This window comes from Panicum virgatum, chromosome 5K (assembly GCF_016808335.1).
Source record: "Panicum virgatum strain AP13 chromosome 5K, P.virgatum_v5, whole genome shotgun sequence".
Taxonomy (NCBI): domain Eukaryota; kingdom Viridiplantae; phylum Streptophyta; class Magnoliopsida; order Poales; family Poaceae; genus Panicum; species Panicum virgatum.
Window position 1 is genome coordinate 58,872,292 of NC_053140.1, and position 10,816 is coordinate 58,883,107.

General features: G+C 50.7%; 1 protein-coding gene and 1 long non-coding RNA gene across 2 annotated transcripts; one reads left to right on the forward strand and one right to left on the reverse strand.

The window, feature by feature from the left end:
- Window positions 1-935: 935 nt before the first annotated feature.
- On the reverse strand, window positions 936-1,382 carry LOC120710812. Its single transcript, XR_005690020.1, has 2 exons — window positions 1,241-1,382; window positions 936-1,084 (listed from the first exon to the last, which is right to left on the reverse strand). It is a non-coding gene; the product is annotated as an uncharacterized LOC120710812 (long non-coding RNA).
- Window positions 1,383-3,499: 2,117 nt separating this feature from the next.
- Window positions 3,500-4,245, forward strand: LOC120710813 (cysteine proteinase inhibitor 4-like). The gene has a single exon (XM_039996384.1). It carries the CDS (start codon window positions 3,597-3,599, stop codon window positions 4,017-4,019), a length of 423 nt encoding a protein of 140 aa, XP_039852318.1. The 5' UTR covers window positions 3,500-3,596; the 3' UTR covers window positions 4,020-4,245.
- The last annotated feature ends 6,571 nt before the right edge of the window (window positions 4,246-10,816 follow it).

The window sequence follows — 10,816 nt, forward strand, 5'->3', positions numbered from 1 at the left end:
AAAAAAAAACAAATGCTAAACGAGGGGGGAAATGACGTCTTCATACGACCTCCAACAAAATAGTTAAAATTTGTTTGCATTATTGTTACCAATGCCCAAAACCTAATGATGGTTTGAGAATGTGTGGGGGTAATATCATCCCGGAGGAGTCCTCCAGGATGACTCCTATTTACATATCATCCTGCAAACAATTTAAATACCCTCGGTCGCATTTTATTTAATATCATCCTGGAGGAGTCTACTACGTGTCCTATTTTCGTTTTCATATGGTCTATATATACATCTAGACATCTCTGAAGGGACTGCTGCTCAAAAATAAAAATAGTCAGGCATCAGTTATTTTGGGCTGAACCAGTACAATGATAGAGAAAGAAAGGGATATATATATATATATATATATACACGCCCCCACCTCCACCTCCACCTCCAGTTCCATCAGCATTTGTTGCAACAGATTTAGAGGATCAATAGCAGATCCATACACTTTCTCTTTATTAGTAGTTAATTCGTGGCCGTGCAATTATTTAGTTGTAAGCAGTCGTATACGCCCCTAGCTAGGCCTGATCAGTGGCAGATGCAGGATGAGAGACCAGGGGGGCTGAAACAATGGAGATGTTGATTTGTGTGAAGATTTAATAGTGATTTGATGCTTTTGCTACAGTGTTTTACGTGTAATTAGGGGCTCTTAGGGGGGTTTGAGCCCCCCTAGCCCCCCTCCTGGATCCGCCGCTGGGCCTGATTGATACATTTCTTTGATTTTGATGGATGTGGCTTTCGAGTTCAATTCCTTTTGATCTGTGTGGAGATGCATGTATCTCCACAACGAACAACGGCATATATATGAACGCAAAAAATGGGATTTTTATCGTCTTATGATTATGATAAAGAGGCGACCTTTTATTTTCTAGCCTATCTGGTATGACTATATAATATGGTTACTTACCTGCATCTCTTATGTATTCACACAATAGTATTGGTTGCGCTTACATCCCCTACACATATACTGAGCGGAACCCGCTCCAGTTATCCTCAACATCATGCCATATATATGCGAGCTATCTCCCGATCTGACTATAACCACATGCTGCAGTCAGAAAACAGTTGATTGGATTAGAGATAATCAGATAAATATAATAAACAGCATTGAGCAATATAATGCGCAGATGCAGTAGTGATGGAAGACCAAGACCAGAGCGTCCGACACTATTCGCTGTGAAGAATCGGAGATTCTCACGATCACCTTGATCTGCGTCCGGTTGTAGGTGTAGGTGACGGGTTTGTATACGTGAGCACGAGCCTGCCGCCGTCGCGCGTCCTCGTCCCGAAGTCGATGCCCGAGTTGGGGTTTGGGCAGGGCGGTGGGCGCGGCGTGCGTACGTTCAGCTGACGCCGCCGTCGCATGAGCACGCGCAGGGTGCCGCCTCCGCGCCGCCGCCTGTCCCACGCCTTGCCGTCGCTGAGCCCACCATCGCCCGTAGGCCATAGTGCGGGCGGCGCATGCGGCAAGGCTGGCCGTGGGCGCTGGGCTGCTCACTTGGTCAGGATTCCCACCGTGGGCCTAGATGCTGTAGGGAGTTTACTGGGCAGGCGGGCACAACTTTCGTTTAGAAGGCCTGTCTGAATGAACTGGGCGCCCATGGGCCGGCACGAAAACAGAGAAGAAATAAAGTGACCCACGGACCGGGAATCCTCTCTATCTTCCCATGGATTTTTTCTTCCTCACCATTCAATGTTCAAGATTTATACAATCATCTAAAACTATTGGATCAACCCACTCAAATCCTAACCTTCACATCTCTCGCACGCCCATCCCGTGCCCCAGCCGCCACCCAACACACCATCGTCGTGCGGCTCTTCCCTGCCCCACGCAGCCTTGCGCTTGCCGGCCACCGCTCCGTGCAGGGCACGCACCGCCGCTCCCCGCAAGCGCCACCGCGCGTCGAGCTCGCCGGCCGCCGTGCCCGCACGTCGCCACTGCTCCGCGTGGGCGCGCGCCACCGCTACCTCACCCCGCCGTACGTGCTGAGCTCGCCGGAGCAGAAGGCTGCTCGTTGGAGAAGAAATATCTTCAACAATTCAATTTAGTTTTTTTAAAAGATCTTTAACCTTGCTGTTCGGCGTATATTAATAAGAAAAAAAAAATTAACCCTATTTGTAAGTAAATCGGGCCCGAAAACCGCACAACAAAAACTACGAAACCTCAACATTTTGTGCTTTTAATTTCAACATTTCACTTTTACAGTTTCAACAATTTAAACTCAAATATTAATTTTTTTATAAAAAATGTTGAGTTAATTCTACAAAACATTAAATGTGTTTGCAATAGTTAATTGGGTCAAATGGATTTTAAAGATGAATAATTTATCTGTCTTTCAAAAAATGTATAGGAGCCCCTGCCCCTGCTCACTGGTGGTGGAGTTCGTGCTCTCGCCGTCGGCCGTCCAGAACCTCTCCCTTCCGAACGGCCCCGCGGCGCCCCATAATTTCAGCAGCCAGCGATCGAGAGATCACCTGTACTCTTCGATTAGACGGGAACTAGTAAGCGTGGAGTAACTTTACCTGTGCAGGGTACCCGAGACGGCGGCGAGCAGGCAGGGAGCAAGAGCGGGGCGACGCGCATCCCCGCGTCCGCCGTCATCGCTCTTGAGCTGGCTTCTCGATTGTGCTCTCTTCCGTTCGACGTTTCTGTTGATCGCCCATTGCTGCTGCATGTTCGCGCGCTTTTCTTATGCTTGTTCTTATTACTTCCCCATTGACTGCGGTTCGTGGAATACTGATCATAATATGACCTCATGGCTAGCTGGAGTTTGTAGATCTTGATGAGCTAAGGTTGAAGAAAATTGACCACACCAACCTGAGGGCAGGTACGGCGTGTTGTCAATCATAGATCACTGTCAGTCTGTCACTAGGATTTGGTGCTGTTTGTTCTGCAAGCTTGCAACAATATATACTGAAAAAAATTAGGCCGTTGTTCAAATTCGAATACCAGTACTCTAGTAGTAAACATGTTCTGCTTCTCCATCAGTCGCTGCGGCGAAGGATGTCTGCCTACTCAACGTTGGCGATAGCTGGCAGCGTTAAAAAAATTGGGGGGAAGGCAGAAGCCCACAGTACGGTACAGTGTCTACCATATCCGTTCAGCTCAGGCTCAGCAGCCCTATGCGGCGACACAACCCCTCGCGGCCTGGCGTCATAGCCCACGAGGAACCAGCCCCACCATCTCACGCAGCCCGTCTACGTGGCGCCACGCCTCACGCGACCACGCCCGACGTGTCCTCCGCCCGCCTCCCCCCGTCCCTATCCGGCTATCCCCTCCCCGCGCGCGTCGCCGCCTCGGGACGCGCAGTTCATGCACCCACTGCGCGCCGCGTTTGGCCGCACCAGCGCGCGCGGCGCACCATGCCACCACGCTTCCTGACCCAGCGGCGCCTTTCCCTTCCAGGCAGGCGAGCTCCGGCTATATATAATGGCGCCGCCGTGTACGCTGCCCCGGAATCACTCGACCGCAAGCTGTCACAGCTCTCAACAACCACACAGCACGCTACAGCTAGAGATAAACAGATCGAGCGCAGTACGCGACCACGGAAACCAGTGCGATGGCTCGCCGGCTGCTCGGTGCTTGCTGCGTGCTCCTCGCCGCCGTCCTGCTCGTGGACGTGGCGGCGTCCGCGCGCGCCGACGAGCCGAGCGGCATACGGCAGCCGGGCGGCGAGTACCGGGGGAGGAAGGTGGGGGCGAGGACGGAGGTCCGGGACGTGGAGCGCGACGGGGAGGTGCAGGAGCTCGGCCGGTTCTCCGTCGCCGAGTACAACCGGCGGCGCGTCGGCGGCGAAAGGCTCGAGTTCGGAAGGGTCGTCGCGGCGCAGCGGCAGGTGGTGTCGGGGCTCAAGTACTACCTCCGCGTGGCCGCGGCGGCGGAGAACGCCGGCGGCGAGCGCGTGTTCGACGCCGTCGTCGTCGTCAAGCCCTGGCTCGAGTCGCGCACCCTGCTCAGGTTCGCGCCGGCCGCCCCGAAATAAGTGTAGCGCCACCCATTGAGTGCGTGCTATGTCCGTCCGTGACTTTGGGCCGGTCTGCTTTCTCGCAGACTTTGGTGAGCGAATAAAAGTCTTGTTTTTGTACAAGGGTATAGTAGAGGAGAGTCAAGACCAATAACTTTGCGCTGCAGTAGATGTGTCTGAAGGCTATTGTACAAAGAGATGAGGGTAACAATAAACGCTGTGCTTCTACAAGGATGCTACTACTTGTTTATCAGAGCTTCCAATCAGAATTGTTTCTATATTTTTTTTAAAAAAAATGCCGACGAGCGATCGATCGAGTTAAACGGAAAGGAATGGGTGTATGCTCGCTCGTTGATCCAAATCAGTGATGACCGGGGGTCATTTGCCTGCACTTCGTACTAGCTTGGAGCCCATGGCTAAGGTCGCCGTCTTGCTTCAGAAACAGAGCCAAACTCTTCAGCAAACAAAGATCACGCGGTCAACATATCATGCATGCACGTTTGTTTTCAGTGGGGATGTTTCGTCTTTTTTTTTTTTGACGGTCACGGGGGAGCATCCCCCACCTGAATTTTGCATTTAAAGGGGCTTTTGTCGCAAGCCAAAAGTCAGTACATTGGTTTTCAGCAATTTGAAGAAAAGGGGGTGGCATCTATGAGTTACATATTAGAAAAGATCAGGCACCAGGAGTCATTTACAGGTAGGTCTGCTGCTCTCCATCGATAGTTCCAGTCCCGAGCTTCATCTTTGCATGCACACCAGTCTTTCGTGTGAAGGAGGAAGGTTCCTGAAAACCACCTCATTGCGGTGTTTCCAGATATTCCAGCACACCAGGAGGAGGAAGCTGTCGAAGTGTCGAGCCGGGATTGTTGCTGGGTGGGGAACAGTCCAGATTGTCTGCACCTCGCAATTCTGAACATCCATGCCCAATTTGCTCCAAACCTGAGCCGCAAAGGGGCAAAACAGGAAGAGGTGATCGCAGTCCTCGTCGCCATGTCCACAGAGCTCACAAGTGGCCACATCCAGCAAGTGTTTGTGCTTCAAATTGGCGCGGGATGTTTCGTCTTTGTTTACTCGAATTTAAAGGTCGTTAAGTTAACACCGTGCACGCATGCAAATACTGTCTTTGTAAGCAATAAACAAACCCACCATCATCAGCGGGAAATAATCTTACGTTCTGCCACCATCTGTTCCACTCGCTTGAAACGCTTCACCCGATCGTCGGCGAGCTACGCTGGACCCGGACAGGACAGCAGCCAGAGTGCCAGAATCCACGTGAAGCCTCCGGGCAGCGCAGCATGCCCGCCCCATTCACCAACCTTCACGCGCACGTGCTGTTTTGCATGCCAGCATGGTTCTTCCTTGAACGTTTTGGTTATTTTGCAATTGGCTCTTGTAGTACCTAATCCCTATGAATTTGCTTTTAGTTGTGCTCCGTATAACAATCGTATGTGGGTTGTGATCATTGTTGGTGGGTTCCCCTTAGTTATTTAGTTTTTTCCACCATAATTTTTCCTCAAATGGCTGGCCAATTATCTTCTTCTAATAAAACCACTGCAAAACTCTTGCCATCCGTTCGAATTTTTTTAATAAAATAGCTTGTTAGGTCATCGTGTTGTTAGGGGTTGTTTGGTTCCAGGGACTTTTTTTAAGTCCCTAAAACTTTTTAGTATTTAGAAGTATTAAATAAATATTAATTATAAAACTAACTGCAGAATCCTGTGGCTAAACTGCGAGACGAATCTAATGATGTATTTTAATCTATGATTAGCGAATGGTTACTGTAGCATCAATGTAGCAAATTATGAATTAATTAGGCTCATTAGATTCGTCTCGCGAAAAAACACTCAGCTGTCAAAAAACATTTATAAACATATTTTATTTAATATTATAAAATAATAAGATTCTTTTTAATGAAATAGAAACTTTTGAAAAAAGTTTGGTTCCAAACAGAACCTTAGTCGTTGTGTAGAGCCCATTATTAGAGCGTTTCAGAACCACCTCATAACAGCTACGTCTAGGCCGTGGTCATCAACTCACCGTGTAGGTACCCAATTCTGACGAGGGTTTGCTGGATCCGGTTGGTCTTGTACGAAATGATGATCTTTTGGTACTCAAATCCTTAGTTCCTGTCCGTACGTGTGCATCAATCACTCTGTTCGGCTAGTGGATCGAGCCTCCAGCCCTACAGTAACTCTCTCTCACATTACTCCAGCTCCAGCCTCCAGCCACCAGCTAAATAACAGTGTTTTTCTCTCACACTACTCCAGCTCCAGCCTCCAGCTCCAGCCTGCCGAACACGGTGAATGTATGGAGCAGAAACAGCAGTTCATGAAGATTCAAAAGTTTTTCCACTGTCCAACATCCAGACCAGCTTCGCCACTGCAGTTATGAATTATTTTAATTAATTATAAAAAAATATAGATATAAAGCTACGATAAAAAGTTAGTGCTAAAGAATACTATATTATATATTCACTGTGTAGATGGAGTCCAAAAAAATAGATTTTCCATTTTTATCATTTTTTATGATTAACTATGTTTTTCAAAGATTCAAGAAAATAAAAGAAAAATAAAAAAATAAAACCATGATACTGTAGCAAACCCTGCTTCCAAAATCACTTGGGGGTTATTTGACTAATTTTAAAAAGCTTAGGGAGTAAAATATTCGGTTTTATAGTTTGGAGGAGAAGTAGTCCACGCATAACTTTTTTAAGTAGAAGTCCACGAATAGTTTTTTTTAGAAACAAGTCCACAAAAAGTTGGGGGTTGTCGTTGCCTTGTTGGTGCGGTGCTGTGATTTCGAGCCATTGGATTGGATTTCGGGGTTCTGGTGTTGGATGGACGGGGGGCGCTGCTGGGTCATGCGGGTGACCCTCAGCAAACCTATCACCAATTACAAATTTTATATTGTTAGGTTTAATCTGGCCTAACAAAGAGTAGTTATTGGACCTTATACGATGGTTTGACTGTTAGTAGTCCGAGCGAGTTCTAACATTTACCCGAACGGGTCCCGGATATGAGCTGGGCCAGTGGAGTTTGGTTGGGCTGGGCCGCACTTGACGAAGCAGTAGTGTTTGGGCTCAGCGGCCACTTCGTTATACACGATGGCCCATATAGAAACCAATGGCCCAACTAACTAACAATGAGTTCCAGTTCGAGCCCATAGATGACTCTTGCAGCCTTCCCCCCCCCCCCCCCCCCCCCCCACAGTTCAACTACATTTCCACTGCAGAAACTGACAGTCTGACGCCATGACTTAGGTCCGCACCGTTTTCTTCATATCTTGATGAGGGTGATCGTGCACCGGCATAAGCGTCAAGGTCAAGCCGTCAACTGCATCTATCACCCGTCTTTGTATTTGAAGTGCATGCTTAGTTGAAGTTCCATCAACGCGCTACTACGGTGTACAGCATGTGTAAGTTCCTGCGTACTTGTGTTGGGTTTATTTCAGGTTAACTCCAAAGCTGGTTATTGTCATTGATTGCACATTGCAGTACTCGACAACTCTCGCAGCATTTTTCATCTGGACCTAGCTAGATGCTCCGCTATAGCTAGGCCACGTGAACCGTCAGTTGTAGCCGGTGTAGGTACTAGGTAGGCTAACCCAGATGCCATCTCCGGCTCTGTTTGGTTGCGCGATGTAAAATTTTTGAAAAGACATCTTTCTATATTTGAAGTACTAAATATAGATTAATCACAAAAATAATTACAGAACTCGTCTGTAAATCGCGAGATGAATCTAATGAGCCTAATTAATCCGTCATTAGAGGTTGTTTACTGTAGCATTACTGTAGCAATTTAGTACCTGATTACAACCTAATTAGGTTCATTAGATTCGTCTCGCCATTTACAGACAGCAGTCGCAATACGTTTTTTATTTCGTCTAGATTTAAGTCTCCATGCAGGTGCCGAATTTTTTTTTTGAAATTTGGAATTTTGCAACTGAACACGGGCTCCAAATCCGAGCTGCGGTCCTGTGCACGTCGTCAGCCCCTGAAGTACACCGCCAGCGATAGAGACGAGCTCTTACCGGTCTCGTAGACCGGACCATGCACCTAGGGCCGTGTTTAGTTAAAAAATCAAAATTTCAAATTTTTTTCTGGCATCTGTATGAAGACTTAAATCTAGACGAAATAAAAAACGCATTACGACTGCTGCCTGTAAATCGCGAGACGAATTTAATGAACATAATTAGGCCGTAATCAGAAGCTAAATTGCTACAGTAATGCTACAGTAACAACCTCTAATGACGGATTAATTAGACTCATTAGATTCGTCTCGCGATTTACAGATGAGTTCTGTAATTTATTTTGTGATTAGTTTATATTTAGTACTTCAAATATTGAAAGATGCTTTTTCAAAAATTTTACGGAACCCAACTAAACGGGGCCTAGCTACGCACGTACATAGAGGCAGCCACCGCAATGCAAGGAGCCCAACCCTGCTCCCCCTGCGCGCCTGACCCGTCCGCCCTCACTCAATCAGGCCACGACGCCACAGCGCCTGTCGGGCGGGCGCAGGGACCTCTCAAGTCGGTCGGTCCCGTCACCACCCCGCGCCCGATGCGCGATGCGTCGTCGCGTGTCATCCCGGGACCGTGTCACGTCCTCCCCCCCCCCCCCCCCCCGCCCCGCTCCCACCCAGCAGCGAAGCGAGCCGCACCGTGGTCACGGGCCGTCGGGCACGGCGCCGCCCCTCCGCCTCCGCCGCCGCGCCCGCCCCGCCTCCCGACTCCGCGTCACGCGCGCGCTCCAGTGCCGGCTCCGTGGCCTCGTTCGTGCGGCACAAACCCATCCCGCTGGGAGCGGAGCACATCGCCGTCCGGGCTTTTGATAACCCGTCCGCCCCCCGTGCGCGCGCGCCCCGCGGCCGTGCGGGGATCAGGACCCGGGACCGCGCGGGCAACCCAACCGGTGCGCGAGGCGGCCGCGCGTCTGCCCGCTGCACGTCCCCGCGGGGGCGCAGAGCACTTCGCCCTCTTTTCGCGCGGAGGTCTCTGGCCGATCGCTAGCTCGCCGCGCGGCATGATTGCGTGGGTCTCGCGCGCACGGGGGGACCGCGTACCGCGCCGCGTCGCCGTCGTCGGCCCGTCCAGTGCTCGGTACCAGCAGTAACCGAGCGTCATCAGGGGAGGGAGACCCAGACCCAGGCCGCGTATTTCTACGTGGCGTTTGCCCCCTGGGCCGTGGTGACACGCACACATGGTGGCGGGGCCGCGGGCGCAGCTAAGCCGGGCTGACAGGCACATACCAACGCACGCAAGCCACTGGAACAGGAGTGGCCCTCCTGCGGGCTCCTGTTCTGCTCCTCATCCCACCCCCGACCCAGGATAGATAGGGCACCTCACCTGTCGAGCCACCACTCACCCCCGCAGGGCTCCTGCGCCATACAAATCGCACGGGGAATCACAGCGGATGACCATGGTGTCCCGTTCGTTTCAGAGGTGATTTTTTTTTTTGCGAGAACGTTTCAGAGGTGATTTGCATGGCCTTTAACTGTACTCGTACGACGGTGTGGACTGGGTATTTGGGTTGGATGCAATGGTCGGCCTCTGTGTACCTTTTTTTGAATAAAGGCCTCTGTGTACCTGCCGATGGGGATTTGCCGCAACGCCGACGGGCCACCAGCCGGCCGGCGCGGCGGCGACTGTGCGCCCCCCCCCCCCCCCCCCCGGCCTCGCGCGCTGGCTTATGTCGGGTGGGAAATGAGATGGCGCGCGCTGGGGCGGTATTAGGAGGGGGATCTCCATCACGCCAACCGCGAGCCAGTGCTGGACCGCTCTGCTATGCCTTGGCTTTGGTTGCCGCCAGGACTAATCCGACCCTGAACGGCTGAACGTGAAACTGACGTGCCTTCTCCCCCTCACGTTTCGTCTCAGTGAACGCAAAGCAATGGCAAAGTAGAATGAACGGGCTAGTGGCTCAGTTTCAGATTCTTTTTTTTCTTTCTGTCCGGTGAAAAACAGGCCGAAGTCTGTAGGGCTGCGGGTCAGCACTGGCCTCGCTTTGATCTCGCCGCTCATGATGGCCGTGGCCGATGATGCAAAAGCTGGAGCGGATATGGACAGTTCGGGCGCCTTTCTTTTGCATGTATGCAGGCGAGAAAGATTCAGAATCGATGGCTTCAGAAAAGCTGCCCCGGCACTTCTCTCATGCCTACGCCGTCTGCAGGTGCCATCGATCGCCCTTGAAAGGACTCGAGGAGGGCTCGGGGTGTCTGCGGATGAAGCTGCCGTTTGATTCTGCCCGTACTGTATCAACGGATGTTGATGTAGTGTTAGTGCTAACTGCCAAGCTAGCAATGAATCTCTTGCGATGGATGCTGACGGTGACGCCATGCCATGCGTCGCGAGACTGTACTTAGCTCAAAAATTCAGTTCATACCGTGGAGCCGTGGAGGCCAGGCGCAGACCTTAATTTTTCCCGGGAATATGGTGTCCAGATCTGGGCCAGCTGGTGATACACACATCTCTCATAACAAAAAGCAGGGCCTTTGACTTGCTGTTATGGTTGCGATCGCATCACATCCCCTTTGCGATGCAGCATTTCGCGGCAGGTGACGCACAGTCTTCGCTTCAAAGCTAACAGAAAATTACGTCTCAGTCCAGTTGCAGACCTCTCGACATGGAGCGACGACGAGGGCCATACTCCCACTCTGACCAAAACACCCACCAGAAAAATCTGCCCGTATCGGCCATCTCGCCCTGGTCCTCTCATCATGAAAAAAAAACACTTGTCATGCCATAGTATAATTTTTTTGTAGAAAAAAAATGTTTCCTGTTCTTGCTCGTGACAGAGCCATGATCTGGGACGCAAG